This window comes from Equus caballus, chromosome 7 (genome assembly GCF_041296265.1).
Source record: "Equus caballus isolate H_3958 breed thoroughbred chromosome 7, TB-T2T, whole genome shotgun sequence".
Classification (NCBI taxonomy): domain Eukaryota; kingdom Metazoa; phylum Chordata; class Mammalia; order Perissodactyla; family Equidae; genus Equus; species Equus caballus.
In genome coordinates, this window is record NC_091690.1 from 90,209,796 (window position 1) to 90,225,629 (window position 15,834).

Here is a 15,834-nt window from a genome sequence, read left to right on the forward strand (position 1 = left end):
AAAAGCAGAAGGTTGCTAGATCCACTCAACAGAGGATCCTGCAGTCCAGCTCCACTGAAATTTCATTTTACGTGTATTTTCCAAAACTCTGTTGTGCCGTTGAAACAAGCAGGTGAACTGTATTTGACCTGTGCGATAAAGTGAATAACTTGAATTCCTACCCGGTCTTCTGATACACAACACTCTGTAATGCTGTTAGTCATGCACGTGCATAAAACACGTAAGGAAAAATTTGTAAGAACTTGTGAGCATGTTTAAACCGTGATTTAGTTGGATGAAATCTAGGATTACATTGGAAGCATTTGTCGGGTTGTTTCCATTGTTGAGTGAGAAGTTGAAGGGGATGCGGCCCTGGTGTTCCCATCACGATCGGGGCAGAAGCACGTTTTACATTTCTGTCTTGCTGTGGTAGTTGAGGCCAAGTTCTGGTTGCACCACTGAGCTCCCAGGAGTCTGCCTTGCTTCTCCAGTTTCCGTCTCTGTGATAAATGAATATGGCAAGGAGACTGCAGGGCTTTCCTGCTGCCAGTGGTCTTGGCAAATCAAGGTTAACCTCCGTGGGTTCTATGTTGAATAAGACCGGGCCCAAACCTCAGGGGTCCCCAATAAGAGGAAAGTAAGGCTGCCTGCAGGGGAGGAGGGAGACAGAAACAGTTGAGGCACCAAATTGTTTCTTCCAGAGCAGAGTAAACTTGGGAGTGTGATGTGGGGCTCCCCAAACCTTTAGATATTTGATGGCATGGAGCCAGAGGCTGGACCCTGTGACCCTGTGATGGGTGATGAAACATCCCCGTTTCCACCATCATCACTGAAACGGCCTCCGTGTGGGTTACAGCAGTCTGGTGGATTTCTCAGCTTGGATGAGGGTGGTCATGATGACATTACCTTCTTCAGGCTTCTTCCGCAGGCAGAACCCTTGCTCTCTGCTCAGTTAGGAACCCGCAGTGCAGCTGTGCGGAGGTACACTGGTCACCTTCGCCCGGCCGCACACCTGCAGGGCCGGGAAGACAGTGGACTGCAGAAGAGTCTTTCTGTTGGCCGGGGGAGTGCTCAGTCTCCTGGCAGATTCAGCCTCTGTAACTTGATTTGTTATGGATCTCAAGCCTAGGCATTTACCACTCTCTTCCAGCCTTTTGCACCCATTCAGTTGTCATTGTGGACAAATGTGGGAGAAGCAAAAGTGTGAGGGAAGTGGACCCTTCAGAGTTAGAAAATCAAGGCTCTCCCCACCTGCTTAGTCTGGAGGGAGCTGAAGCTGTGAAATGTGATGTTAGGAGCTCCAGAGTGGACGGTGCCTCCTGCTGTTCCAAAGGAAAGCTGGGACGCAGCCTGCCAGCACGAATGGGCGGGTGGGGACCTTGCTGCCTCATTGTTGTCAGGTCAGCATTTTCTCCTTCCTTCCCTGGGTTGGAAAGAAGATTCCAGTGTTAAGATTGCTTACTTAAAGTAGTCAGTAGTGGGTATCTTGCACAATGTTTTAGGGGAGGAAGTCTCCGCTGGGCTTCTCAGAATGTTACATAGTTGTGCAGCTTCGTCTTTTCATTTTTAACAGAGGAAATACACTGGGTGGAACATTGGTGCCTATCATTTGATACTATTTTGTATGTGGGAAATACTTAAAGAATATGTACACTGCAACAAATACTAGGCACGTTAGGGTCTAACCCAAGGCTGGCCTTGTGTTTCTAGCACGTTGGAAACCACATTCGACACCAACGTCACCACGGAGATAAGCGGGCGCAGCATCCTCAGCTTGACAGGCAGGCCCACTCCTCTCTCCTGGAGACTTGGCCAGTGCAGCCCTCGGCTCCAAGCAGGGGATGCCCCCTCTATGGGCAACGGGTACCCGCCTCGAGCCAACGCCAGCCGGTTCATCAGCACCGAGTCAGGCCGCTATGTGTACTCTGCCCCTCTGAGGAGGCAGCTGGCCTCTAGAGGCAGCAGCGTCTGCCACGTGGACGTCTCGGACAAGGCAGGAGATGAGCTGGACCTGGAAGGCATCAGCATGGACGCCCCCGGCTACATGAGCGATGGGGACGTTCTGAGCAAGAACATCCGGACGGATGACATCACAAGCGGGTGAGTCCCTGGGGCGCCTCTCTCTTCACTGCGTGGAGCAGGCTGGGCCCTGGGTTCTCTTTGCAGGCGTTTAAGTCCTCTGGGGGAGATCGAACTGCCTCCTTCACTTTCTGCTGTCCGCATCAAGGACCGTGCGTGGAGGGGAACCTTCTGGGCTGAGAGTCGCAAGACCTAGACTGCAGTCCAGTTTTGGCAGGAACTCGCTGGGTGGTTCCAGCAAGGCTCCACAGGCAGCCAGAATGACACTTGACAATAAGCCATATTGTGTCCTTTAAACCAAACCTTGCACTTAGGATGGAACCCTGCCTCCTTGGCATGATTTCCTCGTTGCATGGGATCCAGCCCTTACCTCATCATTCTCTACCCTCCTCACTTCCCTGCTGCAGCTGTTCATTCTAAGGTCTCATCAAGCTTTTTCCTACCTCAGGGCCTTTGCACTCGCTGCTTCTTGGCCTAGATTTTGTTCCCTAGATCTTCGCTTGGCTGCTTCCCTCTGGCTGCTCACCTGGAACCTCTGTGGAGGGCCCCTCCTTGACAATTCAGTTGAAGTGGTTTATGCGGCCTGCCCCATGCCTTGTCCTCTCCATCACCCCGCCTTATGCTCCTTTGAAAGCTTATCACTATTGGAAATTGTCCTGATGATGAGTTTATATTTTATTGTCTCGCTGCCCACCCCTGCTTGCAGCAATAAGCACTGTGAAGCAGGCACATTGGCTTGTTCACCGCCGAATTCCCCATGCATTGTACATATAGGAGCTTATAGATATTGCTGAATTAATGAACACATGGATTGATGGATGAAGGAACAAACCCAGTCTCCCTGTTTCTCCGTTTGTGCACACATGGTATTCAGGGGGATGACCCAAAGATGTCTAAGCGGGGCCATGACCGTGTGGAGCACAAGACTTGGCTTTCTGTTTCTGGCTCGACTCCCAGAGCCCTGTGTAAACTGCTGGTGCATCTCTTTATCCCATTTGCCTGAGTCGCCTTCATCTGTTAACTGACTTGCCCAGAAGTTCTACCATTCTAGCAGTCAAAATTACAGAGGATAAAAATTGGGCGTAATAATCATGCCACTCATTTCTATGAACATAGTGATCCAGAAGCCCACGAGTGGGTCAATATTTTCATAATTTTAATAATAGCTAATTCTCCCACTCTGTGCTAGGTGCTTGATGTATGTTATCTTATTCTGTCTTCACAGCAACCTTGGAGGGAGGTGATGACATAATCCCCATTTTACAGATGAGTAAACTGAGGCTCAGGAAGGCTGAATAACTTGCCCAAGGCCCCATAGCTTGAGGAGGCAGAGCCCAGGGCCAGGGGCTCCGGAGCCCTCTTCCTTAAGCACTGTACTGAACCATCTTGCCCAACGTTTTGTTGCTGCATTGAAACAGCACAACTCCTGGGGTTTATTTTAAAATTAATTTACTTCTGCTTAGTTCTAGCTGTCTGACTAGAAATGTTCTTTTATTTAATTAAAAGCCTAGACGTGGAGGTGCTTTGGTTTTCTGCCTGTTACTTTTAGAACCATCCTGTACTGAAATCTTAGAAGACAGGAGTCACCAAACCCTTACAATATCCGGAATGCCTGGGAAAGTTAATGGAATGATAAATACACTAAATGGTCCAGTTAATTTAGACCATCATTTTCTGTTTCTAATTTTCCGTAAACATGGCAAGCAGTAACATACACCTACTACTAAAATTGCATGTAATTTAGTCTTTTTATTGTTATTCAGAAGACTTGGAGTATCTAGTATGCCCTCAAGGCTATCATTATCAATTCCCACTGTAATATAGCACCAAAATAATTCTTGGCTAGTCTGAGATTTTTGTGTCCTGTAGTAGTTTAATTTACTGTGGGATCAGGCTTTTAATCTTCAGTAGATGGTGGGCGGTGCCTTCCTCTGGATGTAGTGTTGACAGCGTCCACAAGGTGGAGACATTGGCATGCTCTAACCTGAACTTAGCGATGTCCCGTGAGAAGTTTCTAGTTTCTTTAGCCACTCAAACCGGAGCCTTTACCCTTGCTAAAAAGCACAGATGTTTACATTTCAGTTCCTGCTTTGAGAAGCTTACATTTTTAGCAAGTGAGAGAGCGTTTACAGCAAGTGTAGATAAAAGTGGGGAAATGTAAGCAAACCACCCAATTAGTGAAATGGGAGAGCTCTGGTCTGGTTTTTCTTCCCGTATTCCGTTGAATGTAGAAATTTACCTTCCGTGTGAAGAGAGGTAGCCCAAATGGCGTTTGGTACTCCTTCTAGTTGTAAGGTTCTAGAACACTCGCTGAGCAGGACTCTGCTCCATGGAAACCCAAGTAAGCTGCTACTCTGAGGCCAAGGCATCAGATGCCTCTGCGTGACTTCAGGGCGAGTTGTTTAATGTCCTTATACTCATTTCTTCTTCCTCTTATAAACTTGACCAGGCTGGGGATGCTGAAGGACTGGTCATTTAGTCTGTGCTGCAGAATCTGCTACGTAAGTTGTGTTTCTGAGGGAGTTGGTGCAGTGGAAAGGAAACAGCAGAGACAGCAGACAGAGAGAGCGTAAGCCTGCTGTGCCGCCCGGGAGCTCTGTGACGTTAGGCACATCATTAACTTCCCTGAGCCTTGAAGCACGACAATTAAAATGCTTTGTAACCTTCTACGCTGAGGTTTCTCTTTGAGGTTGTGTCGGATGAGCGGCAGCTGTCTGGTAAAGACATGCGGTTTCGGACAGGGTCTAGATGTCTGATCCACCGCAAACATCCAGGCACCTGGAGACAATGAAATGATTCGAGTTTTTATCCAGATGTTTGGCTTAGCGGGAGCAGCCTGATGCGTGAGTAATATATAAATCTGTACAGAGGCTCTTCGAGGAAAGTGCTTGTAAAAGTTTACAGCAAGTTTATTTAGAAAGCCTAATATGGAAGTAAATTCTGGTTTCTGAAAACCTCTGATCTTTGTTTTTAAAATGGCGCTGTACCTCTGTGGCATAGCAGCTGTTTTCTGATGTCTACAGTTCATGTCTTCACTGAGTGTATAGCACATGCACCTGTGTGTATCACTCAGGTCTCCCTGAAGTGGGGCTGAAAGTGATTCTTTCCATGGAGTTTAGCCAAGAACCTAATGGCACATGCCTTGTCTGTGTGTGTGTGTGTGAAACCCTTCTATCATACTTACTGTGTGCCAAGTACATCCAAGTTGTCACCCGACCTCACCACTTCCTCTTGTTGATAAGTTGGGCTCTGGCTATAGTTAGTAGAGAAGAAATTAAAACAACAGATGAAGATGTCTCTGTAAGTTTTGATCTGTGGAGACAATCCATCCACTCGTCTTCTAAAAATTCGGAGTGCCATGTGGCATAGAGTAAAATTAAAGGGAGAGACTTTCCATCCATATGTTTGGGAAGATGATTTTTTTCTTTTCAAAGGAGGCAGTGAGTCATATAATCTTCCGAAGTATGAATATACATTTCTTCCTGGAAAAAGAATGACCATTTATATGTATAAATTTAATATCAGAAATTTCTCTAAGAACCTTTGGTGGCTTCCCGTTGCCTGTGGGACAGATCTCAACTTCTTAACTGAACAAGCGATGCTCCTTATGGGCCCTCCCTGCGTTAGCCCAGACCCACCCCCCACCCCATTGCTCTAGGCTACCTGCCATTTATTACCTAAGGCTGTTTCCTGCGCTTGCAACGCTCTGTGCCTCAGGACATGCTGTTTTCTCCCTGGAATTCCTTTCCCCTCTAGCCCATCTGACTGATCCTAAAAAAAAAAAGAACACCTCCTCCGTGATGCCCTTCCAGATTCCCCTAGTCAAGGTTAGCTCTCTTTTGTGTGTTTCTCATGAGCTTGGTTCACACCCAACCTTGTTTGTGAGCCTTTCACTTTGCATGGGAAGTGTTTCAGAGAGGCTGGATGGTGTCGAGCAAAGAGTATGGTCTCAAGAGGCAAACAGATTTGAGATTTAATCCTGGCTCTGCCAAAGGAGTTAGAAATGGAGCTTGAAAAGCACTGGCAAAGCCTGGGATGCTTAAGAAATGTCATGTACAGGGTGTGTGTGTGTGTGTGTCGTTTCTCCACCAAACTTGGGGCTCCTAGAGGGTGTCCAGTACCCATTATTTTTCTAAGCTCAGAGACTCAAACAAGCAGGTGTTTCATGAATGTTTTGTGAATGGCGTATTCTCCATGCCTGCCCTCACAGGGCCTTAGACTTACAGAACTTGCTGCCACCAGCTGTGAAACTCAGTGATTCTACTTGCAGAGCACGGAGACAATCTCCTTGCCCGTGGTGTCTTTTTGATGCGATGCATAGCTCCATCTAGTGGCCAAGGTGGGATGCGATGCTGATTGCTTTTAACTCTGAGTCATTGTGTCAGTTTAAGGCTCTGGCTGGTGCTGTTTGGGGCTGAGGAAGAGGAGATGTAGCAGTTGGCTGGTCTTTCCCATGTGGGCTGCGCAGTAGTCCAGTGTGGGAGAGGAAGCCGGCTTGTGAGCCAGCTGGTCTTCAGTGTTGCTTTCTGAGGGCTTCCCCTGTTGGGTGGCAGGGGTTGCTCCATCGGCAGACACACTGTGTGCACAGGTGCCTGCTGGAAGACCCGCCTCCTCAGCAGCTGAGGAACCCCTCCCTGCTGATGAACTTATAGCTCCGTAACTGTGTCGGGCATGCCGTAGTCAGCTCGTGCTGCTGTAGGAAAGCACCACAGACCCGGAGGCTTCAGCAGCGAACGTTCATTTCTCACAGCTCTGGAGGCTGCACATCCAAGGTCAAGGTGCCAGCGTGATTGGGTTCTGGCGAGGGCCCCTTCCTGACTTGCCATCCGCATCCTCACATGGCCCAGAGAAGAGGCTCTGGTGTGTCTGTCTCTTAGGAGGGCACTAATCTCATCACAGGGGCCCAGCCTTCATGATCTCATCAAGCCGTGCTCCCTCACAGCATCACACTGGGGTTAGGGTGTTAACATATGAATGGGGGGCGGGGCACGAACATTTAATCCACCATGGGGTGTGCTATGCTTCCAAGCATCATTTGCATGTGCCATACCCTGAGCTTAGATTGCCTTTCCCATCATAGCCTGCCTGATCACCTCCTCTCTGAAGCCTTCCCTGATTCTATCCAAGCAGGGGTGCTGTCTCTTCTCTGTTCTCTCATGGTATTTGACGTATCCGTAATAACACTACATCAGAATTATTACAAATATATATGTATGTGTGTATATATATATATATAATCAACGCATCCAGGTAAAATGCTTTATTAACTGCTTCAGTGTGCTAATTATGAGGAAGAGGTGGGGCTTGGTACAAGCTCTGAGAGGTCAAGGTCAAGTCGGTCTTAGATGCTCTCATCTCTTCATTGGCTGGCAGTGCCAGTTCCATAGTAAGGAGTCAATAAATGCTCAGTGAACAAATGCTACGCTGACCTTCGGCAAAGCAAGTGCAGTCACGTGCCTCTGAATGAAGATGTGCCTCAGATGGAAGCCACTTGAGCTTGAGCCCCCAGGGGTGTGGTCTCCCCTCTCCTCCACCCTGTCTCCTACTGTCTGATTATTCCAGACCTTTGACCGCTTCCATCCCAGTGAGCTTGAGTTGACAGTACAGGAAGAAAGAGACAGCTCAGGCCCTAGGGCTGGAGCGGGAAGGGGTGGAGGTACCCCTGTTCTTCTCTTCCTCCCTCCCTTGGCCATCGTGGGACAAGTTCGGGAGGTGTTGCTCACTAAGTCAGCCTAGAACGCAGCAGGCAGCAGCACTGCAAGTCAAAAAGGCAGCGTTGATAGCGTGAAAGGCTCTTTCTTATCTGTCAAGTGTTTCTCATGGTCCTTCCAGGCCAGACCTGAAGCGACCTTGACAGGCTGTTGTTCCTGGCAAACTGATAGGAGAGGAAGCCAAAATACTCCTTACAGCCAGAACGCACCCTGGAGCTGGAGCCAAGGTAAATGATTTTAGGGGAGACCGCCCTGAGAGGCAGCGGTCAGGGCAGGTTCCAGCAGGGCGCGGCAGGCACCTGGGATTCGCAAAGCGTAGGCTCTTGTTTCTACGGGTTGATCCCTCTGAAATGATCTTGGCTTGGGGGGCTTGGGAAGTCCGGGTTGCTGGTCAGCCACTGGGCGAGGCTCAGGGGGGTCAGGAAGGTTGAACCATCATGGAAAGGTAAGGACTCACCTCTCTAGGCAGACACATCTTCAGGACCTTGAACAAGTCCCTTGCCCCTAATGCACTGCTCTCCTCTTAAAACACACACACACGCACACGCACGCGCACACGCACACACGCACACACACACACACGCACACACGCACACGCACTTACTTAAGGAATACAATGGAGCTCCAGCATGAGGCCACAGGCCCAGAGTAGCCCCATGGGTTGTTTCCTTGCTGACAGGTCTTAATGGTTATGAGTTCACAGAAACCGTAAGTACTTTCCCTGTCTGACATTTTCCTTGATGTTAAGTATCCCAGGCAAATACAATGACCCTGTTTTCATAAGCAGCTCTCTGGGTGGAGTAAGCGAGCACAGAGCTGTGCCTGGGGCAGGATTAATTTCTCCGAGTGTTGCAGAACGAGTGACAGCCTCCCCGCGTGGTTGTGATGTCATCTGACACGGGCCCTTTGGCTGATGGATGCCTCTGGCTGCCAATATCAGTTGTCCCTGACGGCTGGGGAGACATCAGTTGTACACTCCCTCTTCCATCCACAGGGGACCCACTTGATTTACCGAGTGTGGGGAAGCCGTCAGCCCTTATCAGCAGCTGGGTAGGCAGTCTTATCAGAGGAGAAAGAACAATTGAGCTAACAGCATGCTGAAAGAGCGGAATGCTCCAGCGTTCCCAGGCCCACTCTCGCCACTGTTGGTGACGACGGATTTAGCAGATGGACACCCAGGGTTAAAAAAAGAGTTACTGGAGAACAGCCCCGTGGAGAACAGAAGTGTGGTCCAACTTTGATGCGGGCAGTCCAGCCTGCCACTCATGACTAACAACAAACATTGGCCTAGTGATTTGTGGGGAAGAGAGAAAAAAGGGGATGTCTTGTCTAACCAGGAAACTGGGCTTAGGCCCTGACTTCTTGGGAATTTCCTAGCTTGCTTTGAGATTTGAATCCCTTCCCACCTCCCCCCAGCATCCTGCGGGGAAGTAAAGCGGGGAGGGAACAAAAGTGGGTGCTTTGGGAGAAGAAAGTGATACCTCCCAGATGGGGTTGCTCCTTGCCCGCCCGTCCGCCCTCCCACCCTTAGTGACATCAAAGCTTTCCAAAGCATGGCTCTCCTGGGTTGGAATCTGGAAACCTTTCCTTTGGCCTGCCTTCTAGAGAGGTTCCAGGCAAAAGGCAGTAAAATCCCATTTAAAGAGTGTTTATTGAGTTTGCTGTGTGCTAGAGACTGTGCTAAAGGCACTGAGGCCAAGGGAAATGAACAAGACGCAGTGCCCTAGATCCTAATACCATGGAGGAAGCCCAGGGTACAGGGAAGTAGGTGGGTCAGTGTAAGAGTGGTGGGCTGTGGAGACCCGGGGAACCAGTGGATCGTGTGGGGACAATTAATGGGAAATAAAGAGCCTACTGTGAGATAGAGCAGTGGGAAGAGTGTGAGCTATGGAGTCCGACCTGGATTCCGGGGCTGGCTCCAGCTTTCTTAGCTGTGTGTTTTGGAGCGAGCTATTTAATTTCCCCGTGCCCATCTCACAGGGTTGTCGTGTGGCTTCAGTGAAATTGTGCATGCACAGAACACTCAGCAGGTGGTCACTACCATAGTGTCCACTGGCAGCGGCAGCTGCAGCATCTTCAGGACATGTGGCTTTGAAGGATAAGGAGTGGCCAGGCAGACCAAGGTCAAGAGCAAGGGCATGAAGACATATGGGTATGGGGTGTGTTTTTATGAGAATGGGGCCTGGGACCAGTTGGAGATTCAAGACAGGAGGAAGGTGGACTCAGGTCAGAAGCTGTTAGAGTCCAGAGAGCAGTGGCGTGGCTCTGGGTGAGGCCGAGGCCTTGGGAACAGACGTGCAGAGGGGTTAGTAGAGGGACTTTCCGCATTAAACTCAGCCTGACATTGGGGCCAGTTGGACAAAGGGCCTGAAGGTGCCAGAGAGACAAGGACGACTCGCAGGTTCCAGCCTGTGCTGAGACTGGCTGGGAAATAGTTGACATTTGTCCTCAGCACCCTCCGTCCCTTTCCAGCTCTCCCCTGTGCCTGTCATCATGCACCCAGTGCCCTCGGTTTGTCTCAGGCCTCCCCCAGCCCCAGACCAGGGCCAGCTGAAGATCTTAGCAGAGGATGGGGTAGCCTATAGAATGTAGTGCCTGGGCTTTGGGAAAACCCCAACCACGCAGCCTTCCAGTTCTTGCCCTGGAGAAGCCCAGGGCCCAGTGGGCGAGCTGGCCCTGGGCAGAAACACCCAGTCCTCACACAAGGCAGGTGGTGATGAATGTCAGCATTGAAAGGCAAAACATGGGGGCTCAGAGGTGGATCTGAGAGCAGGGCAGGCCTGTGGGGGCCTTTTATGTTCTCCGTTATCCTTCTGGGAAGCCAGCTTTCCCTATCCGCAAATAAGAATAATAACCCCCAGAGCTGCAGTGATGATGGAATGAGATAACACAGGCGAAGTGCTGGTGGTACAGTGCCTGGGGCCTCGCACATCCTTCCAAATCATCCTCATAATAACGATGCTGTTGCCAAGATTAAATGGGATATGATGTACGTGTAATACGCGCTTCAGTGCCCAGGGCAAAGTTCAACTACTCAGGGTGTTTCATTCCCTTCCACCCTTACTCGTCACCAAGACCCTGTGAGACATCTCCTGACAGTCAGTGGGGTTTGCAGTGAGACCTTGACTGATATTCATGTGGGAAATATGAATACCCCTAAACCCTACAGCCACTGTGCTGGGTTTGAGAACCCTGCTGTGATGCATCAGGCAGAGCAAGGCGCTCCTTCCTTTCCTGCCCGCCGTCTGGGCTGTCTGCCATCTTCTTGGAACAGACTTTGCCTTCCCAGGACTCTTCACCAGTGAGCAATGTCAACAAAACACGGGGCAGTGTTTGTGCGGTACTCAGACTAGCCCAGGTGCTTAACCCAGGGAACTTCCACCTCAGGTCCATTAATCAGCACTACAGAGGGACTCCGTGTTTTAATTATTTCAAGTTGACAGATATCTCACAGGTGTCCTCCGTCCCAGGCCTGTGGCAGCACTCAAGGTCTGACTGACAAGAGGAGGCAGGCAGTGACTTGTTCTCAGGGTTGAACCATTTGGTACTCCTTATTTTGGGCTCACTTTTGGTCATTATAGGTCCTCATCAGGGTAAGCCTGGAATCCATGAGCTCACACTTACCAAGGGGTACTTACACATCCAGGAGAGGTATATTCCAACTCTAGCTCTCCGTGGGTGGCAGGGAGCAGGGACTAACGTGGATTGTACCCTTTCTGTGTGCTGGGTACCTTACGTAACCCCCAGACTCTGGCTTTAGCACCTTGCTGTGGCTGGGCATTCTGTCCTGCATCAGGACCACCCTCTTTGCTGGAGTGCGCTAGTCTGCAGGCTTGTTTTGCTCTCCTCGGTGCTTTGCAAATGTGTCATGAATGGAGAGAACTGAGCTGTCACAGAGAGACTCTAAGGTCCCTCATTTTTCCTGTTAAGCTTTCCTATAGCTCTCATCTAGAAAACCTAGTCCATATTTTTTTTTATCTTAAGCATATAGATCACTGAAAATACCCTTCCCAGTTATTGTTCGAGGGTCAGCATCTACAAAGTGGCTCAACAGATTTATGATGGCAAGGTTGGAGCCAACCAAGTTCGAGTTGAGGTGAATAGGAAAAGAAACATTTGGATGAGGTTGAGAGTATTTTGGCCCTGAGACAGTAAGCGCATGTTGAAAGACTCAGAAAAACGGGCCACATGTGCCTGTACTCAGATCAAGATAAGAAACTTAAGTTTTGTCGGGAACTCATGTTCCTCTCATCATGCTGCTCTGGAGGGCACGGGATAATGGAGGAAACTTTATACTTGGAGTCAGACGACCTGGCTTCCTGTTCCTGGCTTGCCAGCTGTGTGGCCTTGGGGAAATTGCTTCCTTTTCTGAATTTGTTCCCCATCTGTCAAATGGAAGCCTACCTCTTAGGTGTGTGGTGAGAAAGAAGGGAGATGGTGTTTAGAAGTGCTTGGCACGGAGAACATCGTAGTTGCCTTTGGCCTCTCGGAGTTATCGCGTCTGCTTGCCTTCCTAGTCGTTTATCCTACTTAGAAGGCTCACAGAGATGATGTCGTGCTGTTTCTTTTCCTTGAGCACGATGACTGGATATCTGCTCTCTGGGTTGGAGGTGGTCTGTGTACAAGTCAGCCTTCTCCAGAGGCAGAGCTGTTGTTGCCCAGGCAGCCAGGGGGTGGAGCTGCCTCTTCCTTAGAGATCATCAGTCTCTTTCCTCTTAAGGTCTTCAGCTGATTGGATAAGGTGCGCCCGCATTAAGCAGAATAATCTGCTTCCCTCAAAGTCTTCCCATTTAAATGTTAATCTCCTCTGAAAAGTACCTTCATGGCAACATCTAGACTAGTGTTTACGCAAATATCTGCTGTCATGGCCTAGCCAATTGACACACAAAATTAGCCATTGTAGTCTGTAAGTAGGCCTTGCGGTAGATCAGTGGGAATGAGTCGTCTCAGGCACACACAGCTCACCTGTGGCCCAGAGTCAACGAGCAACACAGCAGCTTGTAGGAACATCGGCGAGGTCTCAAGGTCTCGCGTCCCACCTGAGATATGACCGCACATCAAGCATCTGTGCAGGCATTGGAAGAATTATTCCATCCTTTCCAGAATCCTCAGGGGTCTGGTTGGAAATCTCCCTGAGAAGTGGAGTTTTGACCTTTGCTCTCAGTCCCAAAATCACTACAGAGTGAGACAGACACCCTGCCATGGACACCTTAGAGGGCTGACGATTTTTGAGACCCAAAAGTGAAATGAGATTCTGAGTCTAAAGAGAGGCCCAAGTGTGTCTTCAGGGCCTCCTAGCTATAAATCGAGCGCACATGCACTTCATGACCCTGGGACAAGCGGGAGACGGGTCTGTGGCACTCTCTCCTCTATCGTCAGAGTCCGTGCCCCAGTTCCCAGAGCTTTGTGCTTGTAATTGCCCAGTCATCTGTTTCGAAATGAGGAATCTCACATACTTGAGCAGTGAAGTTGAAAGGGTGAAGTCAGCTCAAGTTGTCAGAAACATAGGACAGACTCAGCCTGGTGTTGGCTCTGCAGAGAAGGGCGCAGCAGACCAGCGGTGCCTGCTGACAGGGGTCTTTCTGCCTGTCCTGCAGCAGGGGTACCATAGTTCCTAACAGCCAAACCACATTTGAGTCTCTGTTATGTGCTAGGCACTGTGTTGAGCTGTTTCCATATATCGTCTCACTTTCTCTTTACATGACTTCTTTGCAATCGAGGCTGTTTTTCCATTCCCTTTTTACAGTTGAGGTTAAGTTACTCGAAGCTCAGAGAGGTTAAGTTACTTGACCAGGTCACATGGTAGTAACTGCCAGAACTCATGTTCAACAGGGCTGAATGGAAAGCTTGTGGTCCCCAGGACTCTGCAGTATGGCTTTCCACCGTAGCTCGATGCCATGCTCTGATAGATGGCAGGCGAGACCAAAAAGGAGGAGTGGGCACCCTCTGGACACTGGAAGCCCTGGATACCCCGTGCCATTTTAGGGCACAATAAGAGAGAGCTGGAAGCTGGTGTTTGGAGCGTGGGGCTCCGAAGGCTGAGTTGTCCAGGACCTTGAACCTGCTTGGAGAATGCTTGTGCAAGGACCCTGGAGGCTGGCAGGGGCCAAGGCAGCTACTTTTCTTTGCCTCGAAAGCAGTATTACGTGTTTCATTTCAATTCAGTGTCATAGGTCTTTACTGTAGTGTTAGAAACGCTTGTGTCAACATCCCCAGGCGCTTGTGCGGAAAGCGAATGGGGCAAACTGGTCTGTGTGTGTTGGAAATGAAACCCGGCGAGGTGGCTGGAGGTGGGCGGTTCGGATCCCGAGCCAGCTCTGTGGTGATTTTCTGACGCACTCACCGCAGTGTGGTTTCTGTTGTGAAATCTTGTGAAAGGGGGCATTTTAGTCGCCTCTGGTTTCCAGCCTTCACAGATGTGATCCCTGGATTTCTCTGAGGAAAGTGTTCTCGTGGCCCCCCCCCACCCATTGCGAACCCAAACAAAACCCACAATTACAAGCTCAGCACCACGCGGAGACCTCAGAACCATGCACGGCAAGTGAGCGCTTTACTAATCAAGTGACTTGGGGCTTCCTCTGTGGGAGTTGTTAATTAAAACCACTCAACCATTGAGTTGGGAGAGAAGGCGGGAGGCAAAGGTGGAGGACACCTAACAGACTGGCTCTCCTCCCTCCTTTGCAGGCTGGTGTAGCTATTTTAGTAGTTGACGTGGACTCTACGGTTGAATAAACCCTTCCGGTGCGTGAGATTCCTTGGGAACAGTTTTCATTTAATGCCCTGTGGCCAGGCTCTCCAGGTACAAAGAACCTGCCTTGCCTCTGACCAAGTATGCGTAATAGTTAATAATAATGGTCACTGTGATCATATTAATAATAGTGGCTGCTATTTATTGAGCACCGCTCAATGCCGGGCACTGTGTGCAGCTCTTTATTTACATTCTGTCTTTCATCCTCACTTTAATCCACACGGTCTCTTCCCATTCTCCTGATGAGGACACAGGGACTTGGAGAGCGTGAGTATCTTGCCCAGGGTTGCGGAGCTGGTGAGTTAGGGAGCCTGGACTCGAACGCCAACAGCCTAACTTCAGAGCCTGGGCACTGTGTCTCAGGGTGTCACTGAGGCCGTGTTAACACGTCCACAGTCTGACTCCTCTTCCTCCCTGCAAACCTTTTTCTCCTCTTTTGTTTCCACATCCATTTCTCTTCCACAGTCGGAACCTAGAAAGAATCTCAGACTCCTTCTGCTTCTGGAACGCCAGTCGCTAAGTTTGATGGATTCTGTCCCTTCAGCATCTTCGCCATGGTTCTCTCTAGTCTCGCCGCTCCTGCTTCTCCCCCAGATGATTACATTCATCCCTTCATTGCTTTCCTTGCCTCTGCTCTCAATGCCCATCCCACAAATCCATCTTAGACTTTGGTAAGAAAAATCTTTCTGGAATATAAATCTGGTTACATTATCACCTGCTTGTCCTTCCTCGGTGGCTCCCCATTGCCTGCTGGGTGAACTCTGTGTTTTAGTTTCTGTGACTATAAAACAAGTGACTACAAAATCTAGCTGCTTGAAGCCACCATTTTATTATGCTCATGGGGACTCTGCATCTGGAATTGGGACAAGGTACAGTGGAGATGGCTTGTCTCTGCTCCACCACATCTGGAGCCTCAGCTGGGAAGCCTCCAGAGCTGGAGCTGGCTTGACAGCTGGGGTCCAAGTCATTCCAAAGCTTGTTCACTCATGCGACTGACACTTGGGCTGGGGTGACGTAAAGGTTAGGACGTCCACACCTCTCCAGGTGGCTTGGCTCCCTCGCCACATGGAGGCCTTATGGTCGGCAGATTTCTCACCTGGGAACTCCCGCCCCAAGACAAGTGTTATAGTGGGCAAAGCGAAGCCGCTTGTGTCCCCTTTCATCATCTAGCCTTGGAAGTCACAGAGCATTGCTTTTACCCTACTGCATTGGTCAAAGTAGTCACAGCCCTCCAGATTCAGAGGAGGGAACGTGGACCCCACCTCTTAGTGGGAGGGCGACAAGGTCACCTTGAAGAAGAGCATGTGGGATGGGAGA

The 15,834-nt window shown here is 49.8% G+C and overlaps 1 protein-coding gene across 19 annotated transcripts in view; it reads left to right on the plus strand.

Annotated features, from left to right (window-relative positions):
- The window catches only part of NAV2 (neuron navigator 2), a 706,422-nt gene that overhangs the window by 553,000 nt on the left and 137,588 nt on the right, over positions 1-15,834 (plus strand). For all 19 annotated transcript variants that reach the window (XR_011441179.1, XM_070274944.1, XM_070274945.1 and 16 more), the window contains one exon: positions 1,690-2,079. Coding sequence is in view for 18 of the 19 variants with exons in the window: in XM_070274944.1 (XP_070131045.1) it covers positions 1,690-2,079 (390 nt within the window). In the remaining variant the exon portion in view is untranslated. The remainder of the gene's footprint in view (positions 1-1,689; positions 2,080-15,834) is intronic.